The 14,385-nt window shown below is 54.6% G+C and overlaps 1 protein-coding gene across 1 annotated transcript in view; it reads right to left on the bottom strand.

The window, feature by feature from the left end:
• Positions 1 to 259: 259 nt before the first annotated feature.
• Positions 260 to 14,385, bottom strand: part of Septin9 (septin 9) — a 162,177-nt gene continuing 148,051 nt past the window's right edge. Inside the window, 10 exon segments of the mRNA XM_038326391.2 lie at positions 260 to 2,080; positions 3,000 to 3,051; positions 5,707 to 5,803; positions 5,999 to 6,096; positions 7,546 to 7,624; positions 7,627 to 7,663; positions 9,319 to 9,456; positions 9,832 to 9,913; positions 10,167 to 10,295; positions 11,536 to 11,727. Coding sequence (XP_038182319.1) covers positions 1,945 to 2,080; positions 3,000 to 3,051; positions 5,707 to 5,803; positions 5,999 to 6,096; positions 7,546 to 7,624; positions 7,627 to 7,663; positions 9,319 to 9,456; positions 9,832 to 9,913; positions 10,167 to 10,295; positions 11,536 to 11,727 — 1,040 coding nt within the window. The 3' untranslated portion in view covers positions 260 to 1,944.

Below are 14,385 nucleotides of genomic sequence, written 5' to 3' on the forward strand. Positions count from 1 at the left end.
GTTTTTTAGGGGTTTTGTTTGTTTGCTTGTTTGAGACAGGGTTTCTCTGTAGCTTTGGAGCCTGTCCTGGAACTAGTTCTTGTAGACCAAGCTGCCTCCCGAGTGCTGGGGTTAAAGGCGTGTGCCACCACCGCCCAAGCTGATCCTGCAGGTTTGAATTCCGGGTCCCACGACTCTTCTGGAAGGAGCATCCATCCACCTGTTAATGGACGGGACAAGCCTGAGGCAAGAGAACCCATTGCCATTCCCGAATGAGCCATTTTGTATTTGAAACATTTATTTCAACACTTTGTTATTTATACAAAAAGAGAGCACCCCCCACCTCCCTGGAGGCCCCCAGCGAAAGGCCGCATGGAGCAGCCCGGTGTGATGAACAGTTTTCAGTGGCTGGTTACAGAGGCACGATGTCACCCTGGTGGCACTGGGCTGCTGCTAAGTCCCCAGGGACACTGGGGCTGGGGAAGGCCAAGGTGCCCTGGGTCCAGCATGCTGGAGATTTCCTTCAAAGTCCTGATTTTGGCAAAAGAACTTGGCAAGCTGGCATGCGAACTGTTCGGCTGCAGGGTTCGATGAGGGGGCCTTCCACGTTTGGGTGGGGGAGTAGACACTCAATACAGGGAACAAAGAGCAGCCCTCATCTGTCTGCACCCCACCCCTCCCACCGCACTTCTAGGCTGCAAGAAGCTAGCCCGGGGTCTGTGGAGGTGCCTTCCCCAAGCGGGTCCAACCTGTCTACACCCACCAAACTCCTCCCAGGGACAGGACAAGGATGGTGGGCAAGCAGAAAGGGCATGGCTTTGGTCAGCTGTGCATGGCTGGTCCCTAATGGTTCCCTCTGAGAGAAGATGAGGGAGCCTGGCTTTGCATGAAACCTTGCCCTGTGCTCTGGCTATCCATCTCTGAAGTCCTCGGGGGTATTCCAATGGGTTCGGGGACACAGGGTTAGGCACATATGGACAGCAAAATGGTCAGATTTTCCTGGTTCCCACCCAGCAGTCACTGAATCAAGGTTTGAGCCTGGGCAGTATCTGTGTGGGGGTGGGACGAGGCAACTGGGTAACAATGTAACCAGAGCATCTGCGGCCAAACCTAGGGCCAGAGATACACCTTCCCTGGCCCTCTTCCGAGGCTCCCTCCCTCAGATCCTCAGGTCTGTGTTGACCTTTCTAAGATTGGGAGTGGGGACGGGGCGCATCTTTCAGGTTTCGGTTTGATAATTAGGGCCCGGTGCAGCAGCAGAGTCTACAGCACGGGGTGGGGCGGGGGTGGATCAAGGGGAGGGAGAAAAGAACTCCCTCTCTCCAGCATGTCCTTGCTTTTCACCCAAAGGGACAACTGGGAAGAGGTGACTGGCTCTTGTGGATCAAGGCACTTTCTGCTCTGGGACAAGCTTGAGGAAGAAGGGCCAAGGTTGTCACTATGTCTAAGAGATTGGCAACTTTGGTTGTGGGTGTCTCTAGTTTCCTTGGGAAGCAGACAGCTGAGGGGGCTGTGAACAAAGACAGGGACGGCTCCAGGACGACCTGGCTAGCTCATCCTCCCCTGGTGCAGCCTGCTTCTGAGGCTGTGGCCATGGGAACTTGTGGCTTAATGGGCTCCTCCGCAACCCCTAGGGCCTGGGCCCCACGGACGTCAGCTCAAAACTCAAGAGTGGGCATGGACACACAGATCTTCTAAGCCCTCAGGTGCTGAGCCGGATCTAGCCTTCCCAGCATGCGGAGCCAGTGGGGCGCAGAGGCAAGCCCAGGCCGTAGTCCCGCCCACCCTCCTGCTGCAGCCAATAAGAGCACACTTGGGAGATAAGCCCTCTCTTGTTACTGGGTAGCGCATGGAAAGAGAAGGAGGCGGGTGACAAAAGGAGACAATTATATAAAATAAGACAGGGTAGGTGGGTGGGCCAGGGAGGATGAGATTTGGGGGTGGGGTCCTGGGGCGGGATGGCGTCTACATCTCCTGGGCTTCCGGCTCCTTCTCCTCGACCCCGTTGGCCATGGCGCTGTTGCCCTCGTTGAGGCGTTTCACACGGTAGGCTTCGAAATGGATGCTGCTGGTGATGTCCTTAATGTTCTGCATGTGTGTCCTGCAGGGGACGCGGCCAGCATGGGGGTGAGCACTTAGCCTGCGTGGGGTCACAGCCGCCTCCCCTCCCTCCCTTCCGGCCCTTCGAGGAGGCCTGCAGGCTGGCGGTGTACACACTGCAGGACCAGGCAGAGCCTGCTCTCCGGTGACTTCAGACCCTCCGGGGCCTCTCATTCTAACCTAACCTATGCCTCCTCTCTGTGCCATGCTGTGGCTAGTCAGGGAGGAGCTGAGAACAAACTTGAAAGGTCCCAAGGTCCCCACCAGTGGGCAGGACTCCGGTATTTGTGGTCCAAGACAGAAATTCAGGCTGTGGCCAGCAGGAGGCAGCAGGTGACCACAGTCCCCAGAGCTGTCCACCCTGCCATCCCTGAGCTTTTTTTTTTTTCTAGTTTCTTTTTTGTCAGGCAAGCTCTACCACTGACCCACAAAGCAGATTACGACTCCCCTTTACTTTGGAAAGGGAAGCTGGTAGGGCGAGGAGTCCCAAAGGTGGTAAGGCTTGTTCTTGGAACCCCCACCCCAGGTCCCTTGCTCTGCATCTTTTTTTCCTAGTGATATATTTTAATTATACAAAACAATAGCTTTCATTATGATATTTTTCTTTCGTTGGTTTTAAGACATATAGCCCAGGCTGTGCCCTTAGTATCTATAGCTGAACCCAGCAGGCTTAGACCACAGGGCGCCAGAATTCAGCCCCTCTATCCTGGTGACTTCATAAGGTCAGGAAGAATCCCCACTTCTTCATTCATTCCCAAGAGGGTTTTGCTTTGTTTTCTGCTTTAGGTAATGGGTTCCTGAGGGCAGGGCTGACAATATGCAGCTGCCAGCAGGGTGGGGCCTCTACCCACCCCTTTACCACCACCAAACCCCAGATTTGGTCCTTACAAGTGGACCCTCAGAGCTGATGGCTGACTTACCTAATGAGGAGATCCCGCAGGTAGGCGAATTCACAGTGAGTGGTATTCTCAACTGAGGGAAAGAGAAAGATGCTCAATGTCTTTTGAGAAGGAAGTCCCTCCTCTCTTATCCAGCAATGCCAACAGCCTCCAGAAAGTCCCACCCAAGAGAAAAGGGGCCTGTGACTGACAGTTACCCAACTAGTTCTGGAGTCGCCTGGGAGACACACCTCTAGTGTGTCTGTGAGGGTGCATCCCGAGAGGTTCAGCTGAGGGAAGACCCGCCCTGAATGTGGGCAGCAGCATCCCACGGGCTGGGGCTTTCTGGCTGAATGAAAGGAGAAAATGTGCTAAGTTCCCACACTCATTCATTGCTGCTTCCTGACTGTGGGTGCCAGGTGACCAACTGCCTCTTGTCAAGTTACCATGACTCCCCAAACATGATAGGCTGCACCCCAGAACTGTGAGCCAGAGTAAACCCATCATTCCCTTCACTCCAGGCCTGGGTGAATCTTGGCTTCTCTGACCCAGTTTCCCAATAAAACGAGCTAATGGCTCAGCAGATACGGGCATTTGCTGCCAAGCCCAACACCTGAGCTTGCCGCCCAGAACCACAGGGTAGAAGGAGAGAACCGACTCTTGCCAGTTGTCCTCTGACCTCCACATGTGTGTTCTGGCATGTACAAGACAGTAAACATGATACACTGTCCCCCAATAAAACAAGTACATTAATAAATAGATGTAAAAAGAAATTTAAGTGGGAGAATGGCATGGTTCATGCCTCGGGGGCACAAAAGGACCAAATGAGCCAACAGCGTAATTTGACTTTGTGAGGCTTTTGGGTACATTATGCCCAAGGAACAAAGCAACTTTCCATCCTCAGGCAGCAGTCTGGTCAGCTTCCAAGGATGTAACAGGCACTTTGGATGGTACACACCAAGGAGGGGTAAGGACGTGGGCCACAGTTGGATAGGGCCTGTTCAGTGATTAACTCACAGGGTGTGTGTGTTCCTGACAGGAACTCCCACCATGTTCTGATAAGTCCCCAGGGGTCCTCACAGGAAGGCTGCTGCATGTGGGAACCACCACCGGGGAAAAGCAGCTTTACAGATTCACACAGGCTACGTGGACCCTCAGCTGTGGGCAGTTATCTAAACCTGGCTAACTTCCTGATGATTTCTCATTGAGTGTCTGCAGTACCCACACTGACCACCAGGGGTCAGAAGAGATGTGCCAATAGCCAATGCCATTCTCAGAACCCCAGGGGCTCTTACCCTATACTTTCCTCATGCCAACCATGCCTTGCATTATTTGTGGAAAGATGCAGGGAGGACAAGCAGAGACAGGAAGGAGGGATTGAGGGAAAGGAAGCTGAGGAATAGCGTAGCCCTAGGGTCACCTCTGTGGCACTGTCTGTGTGTGCGTGGAGTGGGGGGGGGTGTACTACAGAAAGCCATAAGCACCTAAAATACCCAGGTCATATTTGGAAAATATCCCTGTGGCACCCTACCTGGCAGACTCACATGGAGGACACAGTATGGAAAGGAACGGGGCGGGGGCAGTGGGCAGGAAGGGCAGACGGGTTCTCTTCAATGCCTCACCTCAGTAAGACCAGGTAACAACTCCTAACTCTAGGGGCTCCAGAGCAAAGCTGCATTTTTTCTCCCTTGCCCTCCCTTGACCTCACTATAGGATAGATGATATTGAATCCCTGATCCTTCTGCCTCCACTTCTCAAATGCTAAGATCCCAGATGGGGACCGGCAAACCTGGCGTATGTGATGCAGAGATGGAACTTGGTGCTAGCAAAGCCCTCAACCCATGGAGCTTGTCCTGCTAACTCAGCGGTTCTCAACCTGTGGGGTCACAAACCTTTGGTGGTCAAATGACCCTTTCACAGGGGTCACAGCAGCAAAATTAGTTATGAAGATAATTGTATGGTTGGGGTCACCACAATGTGAGGAACTGTGTTGAAGAGTCGCAGCGTTAGGAAGGCTGAGGAACCCTGCTCTAATTCCTCTCTGCACAGAGAGTTTAAAGGGTTAAATGATAATTCACTAAAGGGTGGGGGGCAGTCCTGAGCTGGGTGTCTCCATGCTCAGAGCCAGGAAATACCATCACCAGATTCTTAGAGAAACTAACTCCTCAAAGAGCTCTGGCCGGCCTGGTGCGGTGTGGACGCCCCAGCAAGGCAGAACAACTGAATGCCAGATCATCCTAGGCTACAGAGTGAGCCCAAAATCAACCGAAAGAAGAGACCTAACCATCTGTAACATTCTCACGTCACCTAGGCCGTAGGACGTACCCCTCGTTGATGAAGTGCAGACCGAGGCTCACCCCAGCTCACAAAGCCTCAACTTTCACTCCTCTGTGGGGCCTTTTGACCACACCGGTCACAAGGAACAAACTGGGTTTTCATCTTCCAGGTAGCTCTGTCCTTTCTAACGAGGACGGAAGAGCCGAAAGAAAGGCAAAGAAAGACCCTGGGGACCGTCCCATGGAGGTGCTGACCTGGACCCCAGAGAAGACCAGAGTCCCAGCCCTCAGTACTTGGGACAGAGTGACTAAGTCCAATGACAAAGTAATTACGTTCAAGGAACTCAGGTGCACCCCACAGCCATTGTCCTTACGAGACCAAGAAGAAACAGAGACCCACAGTGCGATGGATGGAGGGCCCAAGCTGAACTACAGGTCAGCACAAGGCCGCGCAGCAGCAGAGCAGCCAGTACCTTCAATGGTCCCCCACTTGGTCTTCCTTCCCAGGATCCTCTTGCCATTGACTTGATACTCGTGGTCGCTGCCCACCACGGCAAACGGGATCATCTCCTGGAGATGAGGTGGAAGAATGTGTTTAGTCACATGACACCTGGATCTGGACCTGGAGAAACTGCAGGCCTTGGCTGGAGAGGACCAGGGGTGGACATATGGACCCCCATCCTTTTCCAGCTGGAGGCTACACCCCCATGGTTTAAGCCATCCCACCGCTGCCCCCACCCCCAGCATCTGGTTGACCCGCTCAACCCGGAACTTCTCGTTCACCAGTCGGTCCTCTGAATCCTCGTCAACATCCTTTCTGGGGTACACATCAATGCCATTGGAGAGTAGGTCTGCCGTAATCTGGGGAGCACAGGGGCGTGGTCCCTAGAATCAGGCTATCAGCCACCAAGTGCCTGCGTCATGAACCCTACAGAGATAGCTCGGAGTGGCCCTGCCCTGCTAACGTCTAGTTTGCTAAAAGATTCGTTTTATTTTTATTTTATGCGTACTAGTGTTTTGCCTGCGTGGAATGCATGCGTAACCACATGTATGCCTATGTACCACATGCATGCCTACTGTCCATAGAGCCAGAAGAGCGTACATTGAATCCCCTGGAACTGGTTGTGAGCTACCGAGTGAGTGCTGGGAATAGAAACCCGGGTCCTCTACAAGAGCAGCAAGTGCTCTTAACCCCTGAGCCATCTCTCCAGCCCCACACCCACCCCCTTGGGAGAGACAAAGTCTCCAGCTCAGGCTGGTCTCCAACTGTCTGTGTAAATCAGGGATGACCTTGAACTCCTGAGCCTCCCTACCTCTACCCACCAAGTGCGGTGTTACAGTATGTGTCACCATGCTCAGTTTTGTGCTCAGCTATGAGCCTTCTCTCTGCTAGGCAAGCTCTCTGCCAACTGAGCTACTTCCTGCCCCAGACTCTCCAGTCCTGGTGCCTCTGTATCAAGAAGGGACTCGCCTGGCCAAGGGGCCCTGTGATCACTGAGATCACTGAGAATCTCCCCCATGCTTCCTGTGTAGCTCATCACTCCCCCACCATCCGGAAAAACAAAACAAAACCTCAGGGTTGCTGAGTCCTCTTTCCTAGAGCCCTCTAAGGGACCAGCGTGGTCCCCTCCTGCAGCTCAGGGTGTACCTGCCTGCTGAGATGCTTCCCACATTCATGACAACCCAGGTGGGGTGGCAGTCGACAGAGGACATTCCAGGGGACAGTTGTCTCATTTGCCCAAGCAGATTCAGGCTCTCATACACTGGAGAGCCTTCTGGTCTCCAGCAGATGCATCCCTGTCTGACTACCCTCCCCATGCATGCTGGGAAAATCCCTGATACATGACCTGGGATGGAGGCGCTGGGAGCCTCTGGAATTGGATTTAAGGCTGGAGCTGCCAGGAGGTTCTGAAGTATGGCCCAGGACTCGTCATACGGCAGATACCCACAGGGACACCCCTGTCACCCAGCCAGCGGTGGCCTTGACCATGGCAGAGAGGGAGGGAGCCACAGAGGTAAACTTGGCCCTTCTGGTTTCCTTCCCACCTGATAAAACCCAGGTGTGCTGGGTTTGACGGCCCCCAGACCATTTGCCTCTCCTTAGTCTACTCCAAAACCTGAGGCTGCTGGAAATGGGGGTCCCAGGCAGCCACCCAGGCTGGGGGTCCCCCAAGGCTAAACACACACTGTAAAGGGCTGAAGGGTGGACTGTCATATATCCCTGAGCTGGATAGTCCCCTGTTGGCCCTATAATGTGTCCAGGCCGTCCTCGAGGGAGAGGGGGCTGAGTAGAGGCCGTGCATCCTACCCGTTTGTTTGAAAGTAGACCCTCTCCTCCAGGGTCAGCGTGTCAGCCTTGGCGATGACTGGGACAATGTTGACCCACCTTGCCTCAGGCGCTTCATGAATTCAATGTCCAGGGGCCTAAGCCTGAGACAGAACAGTAAAAGGAGACACAGCTTTGGGACCCCCTGTCTCGGGCATCACAGTGGAGGCTACATGGGTCTGGAAGGGTGCGGGGTGAACACTCCCCCTATTGAGTTGAGGTTGGAAAGCTGGGGCCAAGCTGGCTCTAAGTCCCCTCATCCGCCACTGTCAAAGCCCAACTGGCCCTGGACACTGCCGAAAGAGTGACTTGGCTCACAGTCATGCCTTGGGGCTCCCAGTGTCAGGGAGAAGTGGGGTATAGTGTCCAGAAGCTCTGGGCCCTAGGACAGGCTGACTGTTCCCCAGCTCAGCTTGGCTCCAGAGAGCCAGGGTCTGATACAGGAGCAGGGAGGAGGCTGCAGGGAGGCGGCTGGCAGAACCCAGAGTGGGCATCATTTTCCTGTTGAAACTGCGTTTTCTCCATAGCGGTATTGTCAGGCCCAGACAGCCTGTGGGAAGTGAAGCTGCAGGCCGAAGTCTGAGCAAAGATGGCTAGAAGCCACTGCTGTCCCCGGGGACTGAGCGTCAGGGGAAGAAAACTAGGCGAGGTGCCCAGCTGGGACCCTAGCCCAGAGGGTCATCAGTGGGGAAGCACCCTTGGCTGGCTCTCCCTACTGAAGCCACATCAGTCCTGTCTCCTGCTGTCATCTTGGCCTTGCCCAGGCTGTGCTTGGAGAAGCGCAGAACCCCAAATGAGCCAGCCCTAGGCGAGGAGGCCTATGGCACCCCTGCCATGAACGGGCTCTTGTTGGCCCCACAGAGACGGTTACTATTGGCAAGATCAGACACCCATATTTGCATTTTTCCAACCAGGCCCCAGTGAGCCCCATGCCATCTAGACAGGGTGCAAGGTACTCCCCAAGTCTAAGCCTGGGAGGAGCCTGGAACAGCCTAGAGTGTACAGCTTCCAGCAGCTGTGGCCAGGAGGCACCAAACTTGGGAGCCCTCAATGAGCCACCACCAGCTCCTGCTGCCTCCACAGGGACCGGCCTACAGAGAGTCAGGACAGGTGACAAGCGTGTCCAGCAGGGAAAGGAACCTATGTACTGGGGACAGATGCGATTCACAGGGAGTCAAGAACCCTGGTCACTGAGACCAGCCAGAGTCCGCCTGCCCTGGGGTAGGGAGACTCCGAAAGGCACCTGGTGCTCCCACACCTCAGAGGCCCCGGGAACATTGTTGGCAAGGACAGGTTGTGGCATAGAAGAAGACAGAGGACATTGACTGTTTTCTGTGTCTCACACAGCCATGTTCCTCAGGGGCCCAGGAGGTAAGAGCCATCCCTAGGCATGGAGATGGTCATGTGACTGCTAGGGTTTTGCGCACGCGCGTGTGCACACACACACACACACACACACCCTGAGAGTCTCATTCCATCTGCAGAGCCTGCCTACCAGATTCTAGACTGGGGCCTACCTAGTCCTCAGCTTTCTGGACAAAGAGAAGGCAGAATGGGCAGGAAGCCACCCAGTGCAGAGGTCAGAGACCCTCTACGAACACAGACACTGACATAAGGGCACTCAGCGTCGTGTCCCATGTCCCCTCCATTCCCCTCGCTGTGCCAAACAGCTGGACGGACAGAATCCTGCACGTAGCTGCAGCAGTGTTAGACACGGGGGCTCCCACCACCAAGACCAAGGGCCCCGAATGGGACGTACGAGTGGCCAGTGGCCGGGATGAAGTAGAGGCAGCAGTGGACGCGCGTGTCGGGGATGCGCTTCTTCCTGTTGATGTTGACCTCCTCCTGCAGGTATTTCTCATACTGGTCATTGATGAACTTCATAATAGGCTGCCAGCTGCATGGAGACCCGGGTTAGCTGAGCCAGTGCCCATGCGGGGGCGTGTCCTCTCTAAGCCCCCTTCCCCTCAAGATCCCACCCACAACTGGCTCGACACCCATCTGACTTCATACAGGAACAGTTTTGGCTGTTGCAAAGAGAAGCCAGCCTTATCTTAGACTGTTCTGCCCAAACTCCCCATGCTGATCTTTGTCCTGGGATGGGAGGGCATGATTCCCAGGTGACCCCATTTTGATATGGAATGTTAGACCCTAAAGGCGTGGCTTTAGGGTTTGGAGCGATCTTATCTAGGTGTCTGAGCTCAAGTGGCAACAGGGATCCTGAAGCCTGGGAGGTTTTTCACCTGAAGGAAGGATCTTCGAGGTCACCTACCAGTTTTCATTGTTGATGTGGTCTCCGAAGCCTGGCGTGTCAATCACTGTCAGCTTCATCCGAACCCCCTTCTCCTCAATATCTGCACAAACCACAGCACCCCACGTCAGAGGGGTCACCCAAGCCCTCAGGTTGCCTGACCAGCCTTGGGTGTCCCAGGATGGGGCTGTGATGGCAGCTGAAGTGATACCAGGGAGAAAGCGACCTCTATTAAAGAAGTCTGGATGGTGCCCCAGCCTGGTGTGGCCCAGACCGTTCCTACTCAGAGTCTCCCTACCCTCTGGGAAAAGCGGGTCCCTACGCCCAGTCTCAGCCCCCACTTCCATGGAACTGACCGTGGGTAATAGACTTGATTTCGATCGTCTTGGGGATACGTTCCTCTGAAGTGGGCTGCACGGACTTCCGGCTGATCTTGGACTTGAAGAGGGTGTTGATTAAGGTAGACTTCCCAAGGCCACTCTGCCCTGGGGAGAGAAGGGGGGGCCGGTCGGCAGGCTCTCCAAGAGCATAGCTCATGGCTATATTCCACTGAGACCCCTGGCCTCAGAGTAACATCCGTAGATAGCCCCACCTGGGCCATCACCTCCTCAGTAGAAGTCCAGGGTTGAGTTTAAACCCACAATGTGGGGCTCTGGGGCCTGGTTTAACTTGGCCCAGGTCCTTCCTGGTCCTAGAGAAGCCACCCAAAGCAGGAAGAGACACCAAGACAGAAGAGGATGACAGCCCCAGACAGGTATAGGTTGTCTGTGAACCTGGGCAGAGGAGACACACACAGACACAGTTTCCCAGACAGACAGACGCCCTGCCATGGGAGAACCACCAGACTCGGTTTAGGACGTCAGCCTATGGGAGGCATTTACCCAGATGCCACCCTGGCATCTGCCCTGTTCTGAGCAAAGCCCTCTTCTAAGAATGAAACACCGGACCATAGACCAGGTGTGGTGGTGCATGACTCGAGAGGCAAGATCTCTGTGAATTCTCATATGTGGGGTCTGAGGGACTTCTGAGCTTGCTGGACACAACCCATTCAGGTCATACTAATTATCAACCTGCTATTGGTGACTTCTAGCTCTCCAAAGCCACAGGAGGAAGAAGATGGCTACTACACCCCACTTCCTGGGTGGGCAGCTTAGATGAACCTCCAGGAAGCCTCTAGCCAGGCCTGGACATGAGAGCTGAGTCCCATTCTGGCCCAGAAGCCAGGGCGTAAGGCAATAACCAGTGAACACTCAACACGACTCAGAGGTGGAGGCCATTGTCACTGGTCACAAAAGGCTTACAACTGTTTAGTGAGATTGCTAACACAGGTAGTATGCGCTCTGAGGAGTCACTGGTGGATATGGTCCCTTCTCCCTGCACAAGCACCCATTATCTGGTATTTCATCCCAGTTGTCTTTAGGTGAAAGTTATCTCCCCACTTTATAGTGGGGTACACTGTTTGTTTGTTTGGTTGGTTTGATTTTTCGAGACAGGGTTTCTCTGTAGCTTTGAAGCCTGTCCTGGAACTAGCTCTTGTAGACCAGGCTGGCCTCGAACTCACAGAGATCTGCCTGCCTCCGCCTCCCAAGTGCTGGGATTTAAAGTCACGGGCTACCCCTACCCAGCTGGGAACACAGTTTGAGAGCTGCTGGCTGAGGCAGGTCCCCTGCATGGGCCTGGAATGGCAAGATGGGCTCATGGTGGGCAGAGGCCTGTGACACTCACCGACCACCATGATGTTGAACTCGAAGCCCTGTTTCATGGCCTTCCTGCGCATCTGCTCCAGGATAGAGTCGATCCCCACATAGCCGAAGTCCACGGGGGCCTTCTCATTCCGTGATACGGGCGCTTGCTTGAGCATGGCATCTCTAGGGCTGTCAGCCATGTCACCAACACAGCTGGGAGCCACCTCAGAGCCTGCGGAGGGAAAAACAGAGTCATGAGAATGAGACATGTTGGCAGGAGGGGGAAACCAAGGCCACAGAGCTCAGCAACTTGCCCAAAAAGGTCCTGTGGGACACCTCAGAACTGAAGTCCCCAGTATGGTACCATCCAACAGGCCATTGCCTGTCAGCCACCTGTCCTTCGGGGCTGTCTCTGCCAGCTTTGCCAACCGGGGCACTCTCTGCACACCCTTCACCTCTGCTCAGAAGGCCTGCAGTAGCCGTGAGACCCAGAGTCCTTCCCAGTCCAGCAAGTGACCACAAGCAGGTCACAGGGGAGGGGTGGTCCGATCCCTATCTGCCTTTTCCAGACCTGACCCACCCTCACTGGGAGTGTCTCTACTCCCAAGCACCTGACCGATACAGTCCTGAGGCAGGACAGGCCGGACACCAAGTGCCCCTCACCCTCAGGTAAAGGTCAGTTTGGCTAGGAGGTCTGTGGATTAATTGAAAACCTCAGCTTCCTTCAGCAGGTCAGAGTTGGAATGCATGGTCGGAGCCCAGGCCTGGGGGACGATTCAGACAGTGGCCCCTGGAGACCCTAGGTGCGCCCACCCAGCAGGGACGTGCAAGGCAGGTTCACCCAGGTCTGGTTGAACAAGAGGCTTACAGTACACGGAACTGCTATGCTGAGAGAATCCTTCGGGTGCCACTCTGAACCACAACCACTCAGGTGGCTGTGGGGCTGCTGAGGTGTGGATGTTGCGTTGTTGAAAAAGTCTTAACGACGCCTCTTGCACAGAAAATGTCAGCACTCTCAAATGAAGACCCCTTGGCCCAGCCCCCCAAACATGGACAACACAGAGGGGACACCAGCTGCTCCCAAGTCCCTTTCCCTTCTCCAACCAAGTCTGGTTTTTTTTTCCCACTCTGTGTTGTGCCCTGCCCCACCTCCAGGGAAGGGTTCCCCAGCTCTGATCCTGGGGCGCACTGCCTGGAAGGATTTCGGAAACTCAACGCAGAACCATGCCACCTCTTCCTTCAGAAGTAGGGGGCAACCAAGAGTGCTTGTGGGGGACATGAGCTCAGGAGGCACATCCCCTCCCCTGCCACCTCCCAGCAGAGCTCTCCTCCCAAGTGAGCAGACCCAGGAAGCAGCAGGAAGACAGGCCAGTAAGTACCGCAGGGACTTGTGCAGGCCTTGGTTACACTGTCCCTTCACCTCCAGGGGAAGCACTAAACCCAAGCTTGTCTTGCCACCTACATCCTCAGCGAACTGGACTTCTCTGGACTTACAGCTTTTCTCTCCATTCTACTGGTGTGGCCAGCAGGAGCGAAGCCGGTTCTGCGCTTCCTCTCTGCACCCTCCCCAAGCTTGAGTGGCAGGAAGGACAGGAGAAGGCTTGTAAAGCCAGCTCCAGGAAGGAGGCAAGGGACCACCCCAAAGGCAGTGGCTCTACTGTATCTATGCTTCCTGTTTCTCTGCCTCCATAGGGTGCAGTCACCTCATTTCCTGGCACTGGGGGGCGGGGGGGGGCACTAAACAAGAGAATCTTGTAAACACACCAGGAGCTTCCGGAGGGTCCACACGTGTGTGTCTCCAAACAATGACACAGGCAGGCCCTAGGGGCCAGTGCCCCCCATCAGAAGCATCCCCAGCCCAGGCCAGGGCCACAAGGCTTCCAGAGTGCCAGCTCCCCACTCAGAAACACTCTTCTCGGTTTCTAGCATCTTTAAATAAACAAAGACGGTGCAACATCTGGCCCCAGAACCTGTGGCTTTGGGGCCGCTTCCCGGAGGACGACGACAAGGGGCCCCTCTTCGCCGGGCAGCGGTTCAGGCCTCCACGTGACTGAAAATTGCTTCCATCTGTCTGAGAGTCTGAGACCCACTTCGCCCTGCCCCCACCTCTCTCCTGAGCGGTGAGAGGAGGAAGGGCTGTCCCCAACCCTCTCTAATCACCCCCAGTCAAGGAAAGCTTGCCTCAGCCCCAGGTGGCCCTTCTACATACATCAAGGTTCATAGCAGAAACTCAAACCAAACTAAACACTCAGCCTGCCAGGGGCCCTGCTTGAGAAATAATAAGAACACAGTAGAGCCCCAGCCTTCCCCGGGGCTCTGGAAGCTCTTCTGGCAAACCCCTGTGACCTTTCCCACTGGGGGAGCCTCCCCATCCACCTGCCCGCCTGATTGGGAGGGAGACCCTCCACCCAGGCCGGGTTGCCTTTGTGATCCCAGCCCTAGGTCTTCAGGACTGTGAGTGGCCGGAGCCCTTCCCAGACCCTATGTCATACCATCACCTATGTCAACAGAAGCGTCCTGAACCTGCATAGCCCAAGGCGCAGCAGCTCCTGGCCACTTCCGCCTTTAAAACAACGTGCGGTAAAATTTACCATTTTAGCGCAGGTCATGAGGGTTGGGCTTCATACCTTGTAAGGACACTCCACACTGCCCTGACCGGTCTCCTACCAGTCTCAGGCAATGTTCATTCTGTCTAAGATCCTTGGATAAGCAGGGGTGGAGGATCTCTGACTTTTGGCTTGTTTCATCCAGAGCAATGTCTTTAAGGTTCATCCATGCTATAGAATGTGCTTTTCAATGAACATTTAGTCTTTAAAAAAAAAAAAAAAAAAAAAAAAACTCGATTCATATGATTTTAATTTTTCAAGACACTTATTTTTAATTATATGCA

Source organism: Arvicola amphibius, chromosome 4 (assembly GCF_903992535.2).
Source record: "Arvicola amphibius chromosome 4, mArvAmp1.2, whole genome shotgun sequence".
In the NCBI taxonomy this organism is placed as follows: domain Eukaryota; kingdom Metazoa; phylum Chordata; class Mammalia; order Rodentia; family Cricetidae; genus Arvicola; species Arvicola amphibius.